Source organism: Cricetulus griseus, chromosome 10 (genome assembly GCF_003668045.3).
Source record: "Cricetulus griseus strain 17A/GY chromosome 10, alternate assembly CriGri-PICRH-1.0, whole genome shotgun sequence".
Taxonomy (NCBI): domain Eukaryota; kingdom Metazoa; phylum Chordata; class Mammalia; order Rodentia; family Cricetidae; genus Cricetulus; species Cricetulus griseus.
In genome coordinates, this window is record NC_048603.1 from 8,324,503 (window position 1) to 8,343,847 (window position 19,345).

The following is a 19,345-nucleotide window of genomic DNA, read 5'->3' on the forward strand; positions in this document are numbered from 1 at the left end:
CATCACTGAGACATTAGATCTACTCTCCAAACAGTACTGAAGGACAGTGTGATGGTCTACGCCACATCACAGCTTGAAATGCACTATGAAATGCACTTGAAATGCACTTAAAGAGAGTCCAGGAAGGGACCTTGCACGGAACACTCAGTGAATGAAGAAGGAACAGGAAGACAGCAACTTCTAGCAGTTATCAGAATAACTGGAGGGTAAAACTGTGACACAAAAACAAAAGGAAAAGACTCCCCATTGTACTAATATTATTCAAAATTCTGTGCATCACATTTGGCAAGCCACACAAAGAAGATGCATCCTAGTGTTTCAAGTTATTGAGCATAAAATTTTATCAACAAATAAACAAGCCGTAGAAAGATGCAAAGAACTGGAAATGTTTCTTAATCTCTTTGAAGGGCTGCTGCAATTCAGTCACATGGATGCCTCCCAGCTGGCAAGCAAACAGCATTGCTCAAAGGTTTCCGATTGAAAAGCCTCACACATACAGCTCTCTAGGCAAGAAGTTTGGCGGTGGTGCCGGAAAAACCACAAAGACAAATTCCCAAATATTTATCATATGATTTGTATTCTTCAGCCATTCCCTGTCTTCACGACGATGACGGCAGTGGAAGGATGGAGTCAGAGGGTAGGGATAGAATGTTTGAGCCAGGACTTACATACTGAGCACGCAGCGGAGGCCATAGCAACAGATCTGCTGCCGGCCTTTTACTATAAATAAAGCTCATTAAAACAGACAATTTACCTTCGGGCAAAAACACAACCAGAAAACCTTGGTTTCCAAGGATCACCACAATCTTACTGATTTAAAAGAAAATGGCATTTTCTGTGCAAACCTCCTGCGTGAACTGTCCGGCTTCATCTTTCTTTAATTACAGAGAACTTAGTGGTCTGCAGCAAAGACTAATACCAGAGCTGCTAGCGAAGGAAGCAAAGGAAGGGGTGTACGTTCTAACTCTAGGGAACCATCTCGTTTTAATATTTATAGAAACAGCAATGCCCTGTGGGAAAGGGATTCAAAAGAATTCAGCTGGGGACTTTTTAAAAATGATACGGAATTTTCATATGATCACCATTTTTGGCTTGAAAAGATATAACATTTCAGGTTAATAACTATTACTTTTGTCAGATTCTTATGTGGATTCATTCTTGGTTTATCTTAAAATGGAATTATTAGCTATGAATGGGTCTCTATTCTAATAGTAAATGACTTGTGTGTTCATTCTGTGCTTAGAATGATTATAATTTAATGTTTAATTAAAAAACTATCACAAAAACAAGCCACCCACAGCATGGTTTATTACTGGGTGACAGTCAGTGTTCCCTCTATTTCCCATGAATCACATAGGAGTCCCAACATTGTTTGAACCCCATGCAAAGAAAGTCAAATAAAATTAAGAAATTACACTTATTTACATTATCATGGCAAATTTATTAGTTGTCTCCCAACACTTATTAGAGTTCATTGTAAATAACAAGGAAGAACTCAATGTATATTTTTAGCCGGGCGTTGGTGGCACCAGTGTATATTTTTAGAATAAATAAAGGTCACTTATTTACAAAAAGTCTTGAATTCAAGGTACAAGATTTCTATTTAGCAAAAGAAGGCAGTTTCTAGACAAGGTTTAGAGATACTTAATAATTAATATCAGCTTCATCCTTATTATATTTAAAGATGAATAGCCTTCTTGTTTCAAGACAATATTTTAAGTGTGCAATTTTGCATTATTATTAAAGGGCAAAAAAAAAAACCCAAAATCCAACAACCAAACAAAAACCTAAATGTTCCCTAGTCCTGAAATTACTTCTCATTTCTTTTGTTCCATTATCTCTTCTTATAGAGTCAGTTTTGAACTTAGAGGTCTATGGATGAGACAACTGACATGAGGGTTAGGAAGAAATGAAATTAGCAATTTAGATGCAAAACTTCCAGGTGTTTACGATGGCGCCCACAAGCACGCATCTATACTTAGGATCCCACGCATTGGGAAACTGGCTGCTCTCAAAGAATATTTAACGTAGACTCGTTGTGTGAAATTTCCTAATGCTCCCTTCCTTAGAAACTACTTTTTGTTCTTCTAATTCCAAGCTTCAAAACAGGACCACTTAAATTGTGTGTGTGTGTGTGTGTGTGTATGGTGTGTGTGTGGTGTGTGTGGTGTGTGTGTGTAAAATCCTGCTTTAGCCTGTATAACAAAATATAGCAATGAGACTATGTGAATATTTAAATTTTTAAATGCTAGAGTTTTTTTTTAATAATCCGTTTCTATGTTAATACCAAAAACCTAATAAGTGACAGGAGAAAAGAGGAGGAAAAACCATAACAAGGAATCAGGGGAATAGGTTTTCAAAGCATATTCTTTGAATTCTTACTCGAGAGAGTTGAACCCATTAAAAATGAAGCGAAGATTAATATTTCATACTACATAAGATAAAATATATGTATTTTCTGAGACAGGAGCTTTTCAAGTTATACCAAGTTGGAAATCATTATTTTTCACTTGCTTACTTAAAAATTCTTTTGAATTTCTATTCAAGTCATGTGACAAGCCCCAAAGCAAATCCAGCTTCTGATTATCATAGCTTGCATGTGGCTTTAGTTTTCCATTGTACTATACAACCATGCAAAATATAGAGAACATTCTTAAACCAGGAAACCATTCTCTCCTACATTACTCCCGTGGCACAAATGAACTCTCTGACTTGAGCAAGAGCAATGGTCTAATGAGTGTATCTGAAGGGCAAAAGAGACTGGACAAGGGATGCAGGTGAAGACCAGAAATTGTAAAGAGAGCTCTGGGGAGAGGGACCATTGGTGAACACCAAAGGTATGATGCCAGGGTTACGTAAGAAGGACATATGCATATATATATCTATCTTCAAGGCATGGGAAAGCATTGGAAGGATTCAGTTGGGCCTGATGGAGTCCCAGTAAGTTTGGGGATGGTCAGACGTGTACCTTAAACATTTTGGCCCACTATTTAAGAATATACTCTTGTGGACAGGATTAGGAGACCACGTGAGAGCTGGGGAAGAAAGAGATGTAGAGAAATGAAGATATTTAAAGCTAATGAGGGGGTAAGAAAGATAGGAAAATTCTCCGTAGAAGTGTAGAAGATAAAAAAAAAATTGCTCAGAGTCACCAAGTCCCTGGGTTGGCATGGTGAAACCATTTATTACCTTAGAGAGAAGTAAGAATCACCTCCAGAGAAAGTATCATAAATTCCATTAGGAATAGAGTGACTTTGTGGGCGTTTGGAGACATATAAGCTGAGATATCCAAGTGGATAATGGGAAATAGTATAAGAGAAATAGGGATTTATAGATGATCTACCTATAAATAGTTACAAAAGCAATAGAAAAGATCAGCATTGCCCAGGGAGGAGACATAGGATGAACAACCAAAAGGGCAACTTGGGGTCTAAAAGGATGGGCTAAAAGCAGAAGGGAAAGTTCATAGTTGACTATGAATGGACAAGTGTTTATTCCAAAGGCTGATCAGAAGGCAAGATTGCGGTTGAAACTAGCCATTAAAGTAACCACAGAGAGGTAATCCGTGACTTAGGGCAAGAGCTGACAGCCAAAAATGGTTGGTCCTGGAGTGGAGTGTCACCGTAGGGCAGGGAGGGTCTCAGATGATGACATTTGTAGTACTGGAAATGTACTGTAAACCAGTAGGACTGGAACTCAGGAGGGTAGAGGACTTTATTGTGAGGCATCTTCCACCGAGAATAGTTCAGTACATTTAAACCCTGGTATGAAATGTCCGGTGGAAATGTGTGTCCTTTAAGTCATTTTTGAAGAGAAAGACAACTAATAGCAGTCCACACCCAACTGCTTGATTAGAATACACTGGGAACTCCCCTCCTCTCTGAACGTGGACTAGTTCCACTGATGCTCACAGAAGCCCATATATAATTCTTACTTTCAAAACAAGGAAATAAAATCCTGGAGAGTTCAAAGGGCTGACTGACCGGATAATTCCCTTTATGGGGCTGAAAGGATGTCTCGTTACAGGGATTTTCAGGAAGAAAAATTTCCCTTATATGGGGGGAAAAACTAGCAACATGGGAAATGGGGGGATGGGGGTAGAGGCAGGTCAATGTGTGGGTTTCAAAGTAGGAAAGGGAACATTGTCTTGGACCTTCTATTTTGTCTGTCAGTCAAGGGCTAAGGGCATCTGCCCAGCATGAGGGAGCAGTAGTAGGTTGATGGGTTTGAAGTGTGGGGAAGGTTTAAATAGACCAAGAAATAACACTGACTTCCCAACATAAAATGATGGCCACATCATCACTGAGTCCCTCCAGCAGCCAGAGATCGATAACAAACAGTTCTATTCATTAGTAGGGCCAGGGGGTCCCTTCTATGCAGCTTCTGGTGATTGTAGAGGTGGCTTCATTAAATCTATTTGAGAAGATTCTGGAAGGTGGGGGTTGACTACGCGTTAGAGACAAGGAAGACCTTGAAACCCACCAAAGAGATAAGGAGATTGGGACCAGGCAGATCCGTTGAAATTGTTCTTATTTTCACCTTCAAAGGTAGGATATGATTACATCTAATAAAGCAAGCAAGTAGAGATTGAACTGCATCCAAAACTTGAAAGTAAAAGACAGAGGTTGGTAGGAGTATTGATGGTTACTCTCTGGACTCCTTATTTAACCTTTCCATGGAAGCTTTAAAAACATCAACTTAAAAATACCAGGCCTATTAATTTTATACAAATAGACACATAAGACTAGGCAAAATAGAGACTATCTGAAGAGGGTTTGCCATTATTGTTTCAGAAGGATTTAGCTCATTAATTAGGTAAAATTGAATCATATAGTTTATTTGATTAATTGTTGTTATTAATTGGGAAAGGGGCGGGGAAGAAAAAATAAGCCCTCATTTGAATCACCGGCCTAAGTTTTCTGTGGGTGTTAGAGAATGAAATATCTGAAAGATGAACTTATGAAGTAGACCATATATGCATTTTACAAATAAAGATAGAAAGATTCAGGAGTGCTAACTTGTCTGATACAGCTCATCAGAGAGCAGAAAAGCAATTGTCTAATGAGAAAGGGCACCTCTTCATTCTTCCATACCCACTACACGGTGGTTTCACTCCCCGACATACAGTTAGATAGCCTTACATTCTGAGAGTTTCAGAAAATTTTCAAATAATTCGGAGAAAGTTTGAATAGGCTCTGAAGAGTTCATTGCAAACCTAGACGTCAAAGGAAAAATTCACTCATGGACCAATAGGTGGCACTATAACACGGTCCTCTTTTTAAAAAATGTAAATACTATTAATTAGCAAAAACTGATTGAGGAGCTACTCTTGGTAGTCAATCAAAAATCTGAGACAAATCCCTTTCTTCCAGAAGGTTACAGGCAGAAGTAACGATGCCAGGGAAACCCAAAGCTGTTGTCTGCATTAGTCCATTTGAGTAGCAAGTGTTGTGCAAAGTAGGAAGACACAAGAAAGGAGCCAAAGGAGAAGGGTTAGAAAGAGGTAGAGGGGGAGAAGGAGAGAGACAAGAGGGTGGGAGGCGATGGGAGAAGGGGGGGGGGACAGACGGAAGAGAGGGAGACAAGATGGCAAGGAAAAAGAACAAACTAATGAAGGGGACCCTCAAGAAGCCAGAATCATTATAGAGCCTGTTTATTCCTCAAAAGCCATCTCAAAATGTATGCCTGGTTATCTCAGATCCAGCCTAACTTAAATTCTGCCAAGCCCCCTTTGGCATCTATCTGATACAATGCCAGCGGCATCCTGAAAGGTAGGCATGTCATGGTTATGCCCACACTTGTGTTAGACCCTAAACAGCTAGTGCTCAGAGTGGGAGCATCCACACCCACGGATGGATGACTGGTGTGTGGCCTTTCATCATCCCTTCTCTTTAACCTTTTTAAATCAGCCTTCTGTAGGACAGGCTTATCAACCTCTTCCAATGTGAAATTCCATTTCATTCTTGATGTGTGACAATCAATGTAGGGAAAACTCCCCACACCCCCCCCACACACCCCTGTTGATAAACACAAAGATCTTGACGATGAGGTCAAGCAAACAGGGGGCAGCAATGGCAATGAGAGCCATCTGATCTAAGAGAGACAGGATGGCTAGGAAGCTGTAACCATCTTCCAGGCTTAAATCCTTGACTTGTCTAATCCTTCTTACAGCACTGCGAGCTAATTACTATTATTAAGTCTACTTTATAGGTGTGACAATGAAGCTGAGGAAACTTAATTTGTTCAAAGACATTAACTGGTCAGACCGAGCCTTTCCAACTAACCCGCACTTACACCATGCTGAATCGGGAGGAGTGTGTGTGTGTGTGTGGGGGGGGGGGTGGTCCTTAAACAATTCTTATGAGGTTCAGGCCCTGTGTCTCTCATTTACTATTCATCACAAACCTCTATGCAGACTAGGAAACTCACTTCACCCTCCTGCTGTCTCTTAAATGAGCCAGCACACCGGAGGCCAGCCAGTAGCCGGGCTTCTTAATAGAAAAAAAATAGACACAGGTGTTTTTCTCCCGGCCCCTAATTCAAGGTCATCTTTCCAGTCTTAGTTTTACTAATTCTCCTCTAGGCCGCTCATCTGAAAAGCTCATCTGCTGCAATTACCACCAGGAACAGGGTTAGGAAGCCATGATGGAGCTTTCAGCAATAGCCCCAGCTGTTTGTGTCCAAGGGGGAAAGGAGGCCTGAGAACCGCATCTCAGATCACTGCCCAGTCAGAGGACTAAAGGAGGGGGCAACTGCTTGGGAAAAGTAGGAGTATTGCAGCCAGGTACAATGGCATCAACAGACCCCCAAATGCCAGAGGTCACTTAGAATTTTATTCTCATTTTGATGTTGTTTTGACCTAAATAAGCCTGAAACACAGAAGAAAGCGAAAGCTAACAGAAAAGCCCCGGGATCATAGATAGCAGGCCGATGAAATAACTGACAGTTTTAGTATTTTATTTGCTAGTTTTCTTGGATGATGTAATCGCAGTACCTGAAACACTGATAGGAAAGTTATTTCCTTTCAAAGGCAAATTTTCTTGGATTAAACAGCATTCTAGAAGTGGCCAAAGGAGACACTCGGAGAGAAGGGACCGACAAAGCACAGATGCCCAATTTCTAGGTTTAGTTTCCTACAAATTTTTCTGCTATAGCTTGGAGAGGAGAGAGGTTGCAGCCAAGCTGTTTACTCACTCGGTCACATGATGCCAGGAAGGAAGAAAAATGGTTGCTAACAATGGCACAGCTGGTTTCAGGAATAAAGCAGCCAGCAAGGTTGCCCTCAGCTCTGACACCACAGAGGTGAGCTTGGCTGTGTGTTGTCTTCCCAACCCCAAGCCCCCACCTCCTTCCAGGTCCCTCAGCCTGCAAACAGCTCCCTTACTCCGCCGGCTCCTGCAACAGCTGTCATTGCAGTCTGCCGCTAGGGGAGCTTTGTTTGCTTTTGCAACCAAGCTCTGTCTTTTGAGTAGAAATTTCAAAATCAGCGCCCCCCCCCCCCAATCTCCTAGCAGGGAAAAAAAATCAGAATTATGTTTAAAAGGATGTTTACTACAAAGTTGGTGGTGGGAAATGCACAAAGTCATTGACATAATTCATATTACAGGAAACAAATTCTTTATGGAACTCAGGTCTAGTTAAAGATCTGCTTCCTGAGACGACATTATCAATGCCTTTTTCTAAGCCCAGACTAATACAGGGCCCCTAGATGACTGCCTGACGCAAGCATCTCGGCATCTTCCTCTCACTTCTCTAGGAAGCTTTGCTGCTGGGTCAGGAGACTCTCCACTGTCCTCCTCATACCTCCAGACTTAGGACCTGAAGGTGCTTCTCCCTCAGGCCCAGAATTCAACATCTGGCTTTAGGCCTTCCGGTGCCTACCTCACAGATGATTTCCTGTGCCCTCTCAGGGAATCTTGGAGGGCCACGGACTGTCTAGTCATCGGAGGTAATTCATTAGGGAAATGGCCAGGCTCGGCCTCTCCCACCTGAATGCTCCGCTCTGTACACAGCCGTTCTGGGCATCTGATTTTTCAACCATTTGAATTCACTTTCTCAATCAGTGAACACCTGCTTGGCCCGCCCTGTGTTCCCACTTAGTTTCATACAGTCACTGTTCCTGTGTTTTGGCTAGTTTCTTTCCCTGCTCTCACAGATGGACAAAAGGCCACAGACACCAGATAGCATGGTTTAAGACACTAACTTACATCTGATTCCCCATTAGACAGGCAGAAAAAGACATCCTCCATGCCTCAGAGCCCCCAGGCCCAAACCTCTGCCAGTCCTCTTCACCTGGACTTCCATTGCATTTCTGTCCCTCACTTAAAAGCGTCTCTAACTGAAAACTCATTTGCAGAGCCTAGATAATTGGCATACGCCAAACCCAATGAACGTTCATGCCAGGCTGCTACCTTAAGGTTACCCACTCCACTCTCTGCCCCAAGTAGTCTCTGGGCCCTCTCCTCAGGGAGTGATCTTGCATAATCCTAGCCATTAACAGTTTACAGCATCTAAATACCTTAACCACAGCTTAACAATAACACACATACAATAAGAGGAGGGTGGATCACTCACACAAGCTCTTACAGGAAAACAGGCAGCTCTCTCCCTTGGTAAGAAAAATATGGGTCTCCACCCCACCACAAAAAAAAAAAAGAAAAAAAAATCCCAGGATGCCCCAGAATGCAGTTTCTTTTCTTCATGACGTGTTGTAAAACACGTCAGCCTTTCCTTGTTGCTGTGCAGATCACCCAACATCGGGTCACTGAGAGACAGCAGCGGCGCTTGCTCGCACAGCTGATAGGATTAGGAGCCGGTGCTTTGTCAGCCCTGATTGAGACCAGCACAGCCCCAGCAACGCAGGTGAGATGTGAGGGAAAGGGGATGCTTAGGACTGTGTGAGGTGTCGAGATTGCACGGAGCAAATGATTCTTTTTGGGCAGTGAATCTGTATTGTCTTTTCTATGAAGTTTTCCATCTGTGGAAGGTGTGTGTGGGGGGGTCTCTGTCAATAAAAACCTGTCCTTTAACCGCCAGGCGACTTCAGCAGTTGGCCACTTACATGTCACGGGGTTTTTGTGACACTCGTGTAGGATGACAATATGTGAGAGTGCTCTGAAAATGTAAAGTGCTCTGCATATTAAAACTATAGATCATTTAGTCACAGATTTCATGTAAAGAATTCCTAGATCTGGGAAGTTCAGTATAGAGACTTTGCTTTTCTGCCAATCCATAACACCTGATCTCCCATATTTCTTGCCAGGTCTGGGCAGGTATGTTATGTTAAAACCTCTAAGAGTTAAAGCCTTTAGAAAATAGCAAGCAACTAATGTTTTCTAAATACCCAAGAAACATTGTTTTCTTCAAGAAAACGCCACAAGATTACAAACCAAGACAATAAAGTAATCTAAGTATAAAATGAAAACGGTGTATGATAATAGGCAGATGAAAGAGGACGAGTGCCTTAAACAATATTAGATTATATCTTTCTGATGCTATAGTCCAAATGTTACATTTCCCCTAATGACATGAGAAACACTTGAATGAAATTAAAGGCAATGCAGATACGATTATCTGTGAAACTTGCCTTTTAGCACAGCAGAAAAACAGGCTCGGCTCTCAAAAGTAAGAGCTAAGAGGCATCTGAAGAGTAAACCAGCCTTTCCCTCGGTAAGGTTGCTATGGTGACAGCAAGGCTCCCGCACAGCCTCTTGGTGCCTGCACTCCTGCAGTAAATGCTTTCACTGAACACATGTTGGATTTTTTTAGGCACACATCCCATCATTAAATGCAGACGAATTGGAGGCAGCTTTATCCGAGTCATCCGCTAAACACAAGTTGTATCTATGTTCTTCGTCCTGTACCAGTGGGCCCTACATGGGGTTGTGGAATCCATTCATTTAAGCATCCATTCACTTGGTAGTTATACATTGATGCCACTGTAGGGGAGGAATTGTGCCAGGCACTGCCTACTATCTCTGATGAAGACAAGTGAGTGGAGAGTCCTGAAATAGGATCGGAACAGCTCTCCTAGGGTAAGCACAGGTGGCCTGGAGGGATCAGGAGGTTTCCTGGATTTCTAAAATTAAACTTAACTCTCTTTCAGAATGGAGGAGACTGGGTGGATAGAGTGCAAGCAATGTAAACAGGGGGACCAGCAGTGTGCAAAAGTCTGGAGGGAAAACACCATGAACCCTCCAGAGAACTGAAGGACTACAATTCGAATAACAACCGTTTGCATGTGGAGAGAGCAGCAGGCTGGGAGGGGGGTCTGTGAGGGCAAGGGAGCATCTGTAGAGAAAGAGAGGCAAACACAACAGCCAGAGCTTGAAAAGGAGGCCCTGGTGCCATCATGGGGAGTGAGAGAGGTGGTCTGAATACTACCAGCTAGAAAACAGCGAGTCATTAATGAGTTTAATGGAGAAGGAAGATTTGACTTTAGCTTTGCATAAAAGAGGTCAAGGATTAGCTCAGTGGACAAAGCTGTTCTTGGCTGAGTGTTTTTAGCAAGCACCAGGCCCTCCGTTAAGTCTCCAGCACTGCCAAAATAAATAAATAAATAAACAACACCAAAACAAACAGAAAAAAAAAAATACTCAAAGCAAGTAAAATCAAGGAGGGCTGTGAGCAATAAAAGCTTTGGGGGAAAAAAATAACTAATTGGTTAGAAAAGACTATGGACGTGAGCAGAGCAACTTCAGTTGGCCCTCTATGGAAATAACTTGGAGCAGTTAAGACCCCAAATGAAGAAAGATAATGAGGATGAATGGTGGACAAGCAGGGTCAGAGTCAAGTCCTGTTACCAGGATAGGCAGAAGTGAGTTTCTGTCACTGTCAATAGTGATGCTGGTCACAGTAGAAGAGGAGGAAGCAAAGGAAGGGTTTGAGGATATCAGAACTGCCTCTGAGATCCCGATTTGAACAACTCTGTGGACAGTGTCTGCGTTAGGTCCTTGCAACCAATCTGCAGTTCTCGGTAGGGAGTACAGAAGCAACTCTTGACGTCCAGAGTTCATTTCTGTCTCACCATTGACAAACCCGGGCATGTAATTCTAGATATAATAAATGGTATGAATCCTCTTGGGCTTGGTGAGGTCCCTGGTTAAGGCACTTACGGGTAGAGAAAGGATGAATTAATCACCTCTTCTCCCCCAGAGAATCCCAGATTATGTCTCTGTTAAGTAGATCGAGAGGGGATAAGGATTTGTAAAATGCAGTCTCTTGGGGTCTTAAGAAGCCAAGAAATTGATTCCACTAATCCTCCAACTTGGGGTCTCTGCGACCTAAGTGCATTCCTGGGTTTCAGAGTTGGTAGTCGGAGGAATGTAAACAAGATGGTGGAAGTTGAACTTCGTTACCAACAGTCACACCCCTTACACACAGGACCCTGGGGTGTGGAGACCGTTCACCATGCACGTTGATACCTGGAATATTCTCTACGTTGAGTAAAGGGCGTGTAAGTCATTTTTTCAAGCTGAAGTCTGCCGCCAGGTATGACCTGAGCATAGCAAGGCTATCAACTCTTCTGCTCTCGGAGAATCCTTGAGCTTCTTAAACATACTTGGCTGCACCACAAATGCTTCTTTTTTATTTTTTTTCTGCCTGTCACATAAAAGACTCGGGCAGATATTGGATCACCTGGACCTGGTCTAGAGGTCCTTTAAAAGGGTTTGCTTTGTCAGTTGGATACAGCTGTTTTGTTTTCCTTCTCTACCCCTCCCAGCTGCCTTCTCGTGGTCATTATTATCCCTCGTGTCAACCAAGACGAACTTGGAGAAGGGTCTCTGCTTCGAGGGTCTGTGTTTGGTGTGCTGGCTTCACCTTGGTTCCCTGAGTACAGGTGTCCTGTCCCCTCTACAGCCCATACATATCCGGGCCTTCATGGCGTAGCCCGGGAGCAGTTGCAGAGCTGGAGATGGGGCCCTGTGCTCGGTTAAAAGCCTGTGTGTGGGGACGCTGGGCTCCTGCTTCCTGCTGTTGGTTGTGTTTCGCTGCCACCTTAAGCCCTTCTGACGCAAGTGCCTCCAAGGAGAACCGCAGCCTTGGAAGAAAGTCCTGCAAGCCAGATGCTGTGTCAATCCTGCAGCATTGGCTTGCCTGGGTTTTGGGACCAGGGGACCCGCCCCGTCTCCCTCGGGCGAGGCCCCGGTAGAGAATCCTACGTTGACTTAAGACCTAGAGGTCACGGAGGGACAGCGTGTGGGGAGGGTGACTTTCCCTCTTTCTCCATCTTGGCCATCTGATGTCGCAGCTTTTCTCACCTCCTCCATCCCACTGGCAACCCCTGCCCATCCCGGATCAGGTGCCAAAGAGGATGGGGGTCACATCTGGGCTGGGGATGCCGCGAATAAGCCTCAGCCTGCCCGCAGTGGGTCGGGCTGGGCTTGGAAGGGGCGGGGCGCGGGGCGCGGGGCGCGGGGCACGGGACGTGGCTGGCGACCCGGTGGGTGCGGCGATCGGAGATGCCGGGCAGCTGCTCCGGGCTGCAGGTGAAGGCTGTGACCGGGAGACGCCTCCCGAGCGGCGGCACCACGTGTCCTGCGGGGGGGTGGGCGGGGCGGCGGGCGAGCCCTGGGAGCCGTGCGAGCGCCACCGCTGGCGGGGACGCGGCGGACCCGCTGCTGCCACCGCACGCAGCCCCGGGCTCAGCACAGTCTCGTCCTCTGCTCGGTGCTCACAGGTGCCTCCTCCTGGAAGGCGGCGGCGGCGGCGGCGGCGCGGGGTGCCAGCAGGCAGCGGCGACATGGGGCCCCTCCGAGAGAGCAAGGTAAGGGGACCCTGGGTGCGAGCATGGTGACAGGGTCCCAGGGTGCTTCGGCACAGCCTACCTAGTAGAGAGCCAGGTGAGACACGGACCCTGGTGTTGAGAGTCCAAGAGATGAGGGCGACTAGGTTCTGGGGACTGCAGGGGCAGCCGGGGGGGGTCATCGGATGGTGATGGGGTGCGGCAGATGGGGGATTACTATGAGGATTTAAAAGATTGACTTTAGAGGGTTAATCCGGGCTCCCGGAGCTGTGACTTGGGGTGAAGCTTTTAGTTGGTGTCATGTGTTTGCCTCTGTGTGTGTGTGTGTGTGTGTGTGTGTGTGTGTGTGTGTGTGTGTGTGTGTGTTATGCAAAAGGAATTGGGTGTACTCGTGACTGAGAAATAAGGACTGCAGCGTGACAGTGACCCAGCTCAAGAATCTGCAGTGTGCCAAGCAGAGTGGCTGGCGTGGGATACCTGCTGGGTGACTGATGGGCTGGACGCATCCGGAGTCTGGGTGTGGCTTGCAGGACGGCATGGATGCCTGAGCCAGGTTCCGGGCTGCAGGGGTTTTTCCCTGGGGGGAACCTCTCAGAGGTGTGCGATTTGGCCTTGACCCCTCCTGGTAAGCTTGGGAAACAAGCAGGAGGTCATGTTGGGAAGTGGCGTTTGCTACTCAAGCCAAAGACCTCTTTCAGTTACAGAGGTTGGAAAAAGCTGTGGAATTTTTCAGAAAAGAAAAAAAAAAAAAAAAAAAAAAAAAAAAAAAAAAAAAAAAGCTCTTCCCAGGGAATCCAGTTTAACAAGAGGGAGTAGTACTGGTGACCCTGAAAGCACTGGTCTGAAGTTTTGTCTTCTAGAATATATATATATATCCTTCTTCTCTTTCAGCCTCAGTTTCCCTATCTGTTCAGATGAACTTGAATAAGTGTCTGTGTTGAAGATTGGGGTATAAATATCTATTAAAGGAGCTAATGGTGAAGACAGAACTTCCTTTTAATTACTTGTATTTATTGGTGTGGAGAGGCAGTTGTGGGTTCCACAGAGCATGTGGAAGTCAGAAAAAAGAAAAAAAAAAAAACTTGCACAAGTCCTTTTCTCCTACCAGGTGGGTCCCAGCAATCAGACTCAGGTGGGCTGCCTTGGCTAAGTGCCTTTACCTAATGAGCCATCTTGGCTATTAAGAAATGGGACTTTTAAAGTGAAAACATTGTCAAAATATACTTCTTACTCATTTTTTTTAAACCAAAGCATGGCAAGGTTTTAGAAATGCATTTTTTCTTTCAATAGAGAAGATTTTCTTCTCGTGGTTGTCCTTTTGGAAAAAAACAAAAGCTAGATATGATGTAGAAGGTGGAGCCATTTTCCTGGGTATTGGATGTGTTTGCTTTTCTGTTGGCAGCAAGCCTTGTGTGCCAGGATATTAATGAATAATTAAGACCCTGCCCGGAAGAGGAGGGAGTCAAAAGATAAGTGTATATGATCCATTATCTAGTTTGTGAGGAGACAAAAAAAAAAGTGAAATTGTCAGCTAATTTGGGAATAACACAAGAATTTAAGGAAAACACAAAAAAGCTGGGGTGCACTGTGACAAATAACCCTTGAGATCCTCAGGCTCAAATGTGATAGAGAAAAGACAGGATGAGAGGGTAAGACAGTTACTATGGCTTAGACGTGTGAGGTAGCAGTTAGGCTGATGGGCAGTCTCTCTCTCTCTCTGTGTGTGTGTGTGTGTGTGTGTGTGTGTGTGTCTTGTAGACTTGCACTTGTGCTATTTATAGGATCAAAGGACAAGAGTTGGGGAGCTCAGCAGTTCAGCAACTGGGGTACAGACAGCTTGACTGTCCTGGGAGGGTTGGGTGTTTAGAAATCTGACCTCTCAGAAACGGAGCCTTGCGGGAGCAGGGAGAAAAATGATTGTTTTCTTTTGGCTCTCCAATCTGGAGAAGGAGCAGAGGGTGCAGCACCAGGAGAAGGAGGTTTCCAGGAGCCGGATCCCACGCTTGATTCTTCGGCCCAATCTGCTTCAGCAGCAGCCGCAGAGCAAGGTTTCCCCAGCCTCCGAGTCACCCTTTTCAGAGGAGGAAAGCCGAGAGTTCAACCCCAGCAGCTCAGGGCGCTCAGCAAGGACTGTCAGCAGTAACAGCTTCTGCTCAGGTATGGTGACAGTGTGGGCCACCCTGGGGGGAAGATGTGGCCAGCAGGTGGGTTGTGGCTGAGTCCTGAGAGCTAGAACCAGGCTTCTCCACCCACCATCCATGCGCACTGACCCTCTCTAGAGGGCTCTTGTAAGCTGGCAACACAGCAGTTTCCTCTGGTTCAGCCCGGTTCAATTTCTTAGAATTTGGAATGTAGAATTCAACTTCTTCTTATAACTTCAAAGCGTGTTCTTTTATGAAATCTAAAAAGTATGTTAGTTTGGGTTTTACACTAGCAATCTCTATAGTTCTGTGTGCTCTTGATTATGAAATACTCCAAAGAAAATAACTTCTAACAAATGAAGCTAAGGCCAGGGAGGACTGTGCTGCAGGCCTGGCCATGTAGTGTAGTGGGTAAAAACATGGGCTTATTACCAGCCAGACCTGATTCCCAGGGAGGGCTGGAATCCAAATCTACCACTTAGACGCTGTGTGATCTTGATCAAGTTGCTTAAGCATGATAAACCTTAGTTGCTGCAGCAATACAATGGGACAATAAATACTGGTTGAAGGTTCCTTAGCAGAAACATTTGCTGTTTGAGTTCTCAGAATTTTGGACTATTTGCAGGGGGGGGGGTGGGTTTGGAAATAGGAGCAAAATGTGAACACAGAATTCATCACTGTTTCATACATACTTCATATACACAACCCAGATATTTGTTGAATGTGCCTATCTTTTATATGTAATCTGTTACATGAACTTAGGCATGCATTTCTTTTCTACCATGGCTGATGGCCTTGTGTCAGCACTCAAAAATTTGCACATTTTATAGAATTTTGGATTCGGGTTATTTGTGCTATGGATGGAGTTACAGCAAGGTTCAGGGAGACTGCTCACCTAGTATCCCTAGTGAAGAGGCTGGCTTACAAAGAGCTTTAATTTCTGATGGCTCTAACGCCATGAACTACGGCTGTCTCTTCAGGACATAAGGAAGAAGGGGTTTGGGTTGGATTTATTTATTTATTTATTTATTTATTTATTTATTTGTGATGGTGGTTTTTAAAGTCACAAGCATCCCTTGTGGACACAGATCTCTTCATATCCTCACAAGATGCTTGCTCCAATGGTCAGCCCCTGTGGTTCTGAAGCATGTGTCTTAAAAAGACATGGGTCTTTCCTAAGGAAATATTAGGACTTTGGGTAAAATTTAAAGCACTGGCTATCTTATAACGATAAAGGATGTTTCGTAAAGCCCAAGGTTTTCTTTTCTTTTTTTCTTTCTCTTTTTTTTTTTTTTTTGAGACAGGGTTTCTCTGTAGCTTTGGAGACTGTCCAGGAACTAGCTCTTGTAGACTAGGCTCGTCTGAACTCACAGAGATCTGCCTGCCTCTGCCCCCCCTCCCTCCAGTGCTGGGATTAAAGGCGTGCGCCACCACCACCCGGCTAGCCTAAGGTTTTCAAACTTAGTAAAAGAGCTTGTGTGAGAAGGGTGAGTGGATCTGGATGCTATGACTGATGCTCTAACTTCTCAGGGTGCAGCATTCCACCATACTTTAAAGAGAAATCGCACTTTCCAAGCGTCTGGATGAATGCAACTTTGGCCTTATGGCGTTCCTTCACAAAATGATCCTGTTTTGTAGCTATGTTATATTTGAGGAATGTAGCCATCTACTGTTTAAAAGTTGTTCTCTGTGACCCTTCATTCTAAAGCAAATCTATCACAGTGTCACATTCTGAAATGTGAACTTCCTTTCCATTTGAACGAGCAAATCTAGTTCAAAGGAGACTTCACTCATGGCTATGTACTGCCCTCCTAAGACCTTCGAAGATGACTGTAAAGCTGGTAGACCCATCATGGTTGTTTGCTTTAACACCGTTGTAGAATTCAGAGCTCACTCTCGTGAGAGTGGATGAGAGTGTATAAACTGGCCTCCAAACTTATTCCTGCTAATAGCTTTTTCACATCCTAGTACTCTCTGGGACTGACTTCAAGGTGAGTGTTTGTCAGAAGACAATTAGTCAAAACAACAGGAAAGGGAACGTCTGCATTTTGCAAAACACAAAGGCAAACCAGTGCAGCTGTACATTTGCTTATGAGTCTGTCTCTCTAGACCCATTTCCGGAATCATCCCTCCTTCCCTGAAGACCAGTCTCTCATGAAGACCATAATGGCAGACATGAAAATCAAAAAGAGATATTGATCCTTCTGCCATTAACTAGCTGAGAATTGAGTGGCAGACACACGTAATTACGAGTGTCCACAAACCAGGCTTTCCACCCGTAGCAGCCTTGGGTCTCATCTCCAGATAGGGTTCCTTCTACTTCAAGCCCTTCCCTTATTTCCCAGCTTCCTGTACTGGCAAATCCCCAAGGTTTGGGTCTGATGCCTTCCCCTGCCTTACGTCCCTTTCCTGCAGAGCACTGATGAGGTGTACAAAGGCTTTTGAATGTTGCACCGACTGAAATCCAACAGCAGCAAGGTCTTTGGGGGCATGTTAATAATGCTTTAGGAGGTCAGGAGGCAGGTGGGAAATAAATGGGTTCGGTTCTATGGGGAACACTAAAGCTGAAGGCAGTGGGGTAGAGAATGTAAAACATGTCCAGCCAGCGGCGGGAATGGCTGATTTTTTTTAACCCAGACACTGGGATACTGAGGCCAGAATTCTGCCTAGTCCGGAATTCTGTATACTGCCTAGCCACAGCAGTTACATCAGACAACAAAGCACAAATGTTGACCCAAGTTTAAAAAATGCCATTATCTGCTAGAATGAAGCTGGCATACTCACAGTGGCCAGTCACCAGCTTCCAGCCAGATAGGAACCACTCAACACTAGTGTATGTTCGTTATGAGTTCTTACATTCAGTGTTGGGAAGGGACCATGGGGAGTTAATGAAATCCTAAAATTTGAAACTGAAAATATAGAGGAAGGCGTTACTCAAAGGTCCTTTCCGAGATTTAATTTGACGATTACATTTTCTTTGTCCCAAATGTGCTATCAAAAGCATTAATTGCAAAGAACACTATCTGTTTGAGAATACGCAAATTTGAAATAAAATAAAATTAGAGGATAACAGGTTTATACACAGCTGAAGTTACTTAATATAAAAGATGATCTGTTATTTGGATAGACTGGAATCCCTATCATTTATATAAAAATTTCATAGTAGGTGGTTCTTAGACTTCGGCAAAGCAGAGGGGAACTCTTACAGTTTCCTCTCTGCCCACACCATGTTTCTCTACTAATTTTGTTGATCAGTGAAAGTAAAAGTCTGACAGCATTTCCAAAGTGACCTGCTCCCTTTAGCTAGGGTCTCTTTTCCCTCTTCAACTCCACTGCCCCCTTCTTTCCTCCCAGGGGAGCTATGGCAAAGGAGCGTTTTAATGACGGGGTAAGAATATGCTAATTTGTGGATTGTGTCTATCTCTTTTTGGAGGGGAGGGATTGTGTGTGACCTTTGGCCAATCATTTGGGGTGTGTCCCCCAAAGAGCTTTGACTCTGGGTTGGCTGCTTGTGGGCGGAGTTTCTGAAGATGAGCATGTGCTTTGCATTTTTTTACCAGCACGTGAACGAGGGTTTTCATCAGTGGGCCTCATGCTAGCACTGAAGTAGACCCTTTGGAACGGTTTGCAACCCTAGGTGTTGACTCCAGTTGGAGATGGCTCAGGCCAGGCCTTATTTTGTATACTGCAAATAGAATATTTGTGGACTCTTAGCCTTATGTAATTAATACACAAGAAGTACAATTAATATTGTTAGTGGGAATAGAACACCTGCTTCCGTGTACTGTATCCTATTCAAGCCAGGGTTTTGTTTCATCTGGAACAGGATTTTGGCATAGCATCACCATCTCTCTGCTCAGGTCATCTTCGTAGTATCTCATATGCCCATAAGAAGTGGTAGAGACCACAATGGCAGTTTGTGTTTTGCTTGTAGCTCACTGAATCAGGACTTCTATTCTTTTTTTTTTTCCTTTGGGGGATGGGCTGCTTTTATTTATTTATTTTAATTTTCAAATCTTTTCTCATTTTTGAGATTACAATATCATCATTTACCCCTTCTCTTTCCTCCCTATAATCCCCCACATATAACCCTCATTGCTCTTTGAAATTCATGGCCTCTTCTGGTTTTGGTTTTGGTTTTTGGTGGAGGATTGGGGTTTTTTTGTTGTTAATGGACTTATTTGTCATTTTCTCATGACCCTGGCTGTGCCTTAGGTAAGTGTAAGGCACAGCCATCAGTCACCTGCCATAGCTGGCACCCTGCTGTACTTTCCTCCTTGCTTAGTTGAGGCCATAATTACCCCCTTAGAACTGGAGGCAGATGGGCTGCTGGGTTTTAAGCTAGTTCTCCATGGGGTGCCTTGTAAACATGGCAGGTGGAACAGATTATGTCTAGAGAACACTGGTTGTTTTATGGGAGGCCAATAATTTCTCAGAATTATCTTCATGTTTCTGATGT

At 44.2% G+C, this 19,345-nt stretch overlaps 1 protein-coding gene across 1 annotated transcript in view; it reads left to right on the forward strand.

The window, feature by feature from the left end:
- Positions 1-19,345, forward strand: part of Sybu (syntabulin) — a 112,436-nt gene that overhangs the window by 28,705 nt on the left and 64,386 nt on the right. Inside the window, exons 4-5 of the mRNA XM_027431435.2 lie at positions 12,680-12,766; positions 14,692-14,902. Coding sequence (XP_027287236.2) covers positions 12,680-12,766; positions 14,692-14,902 — 298 coding nt within the window. The remainder of the gene's footprint in view (positions 1-12,679; positions 12,767-14,691; positions 14,903-19,345) is intronic.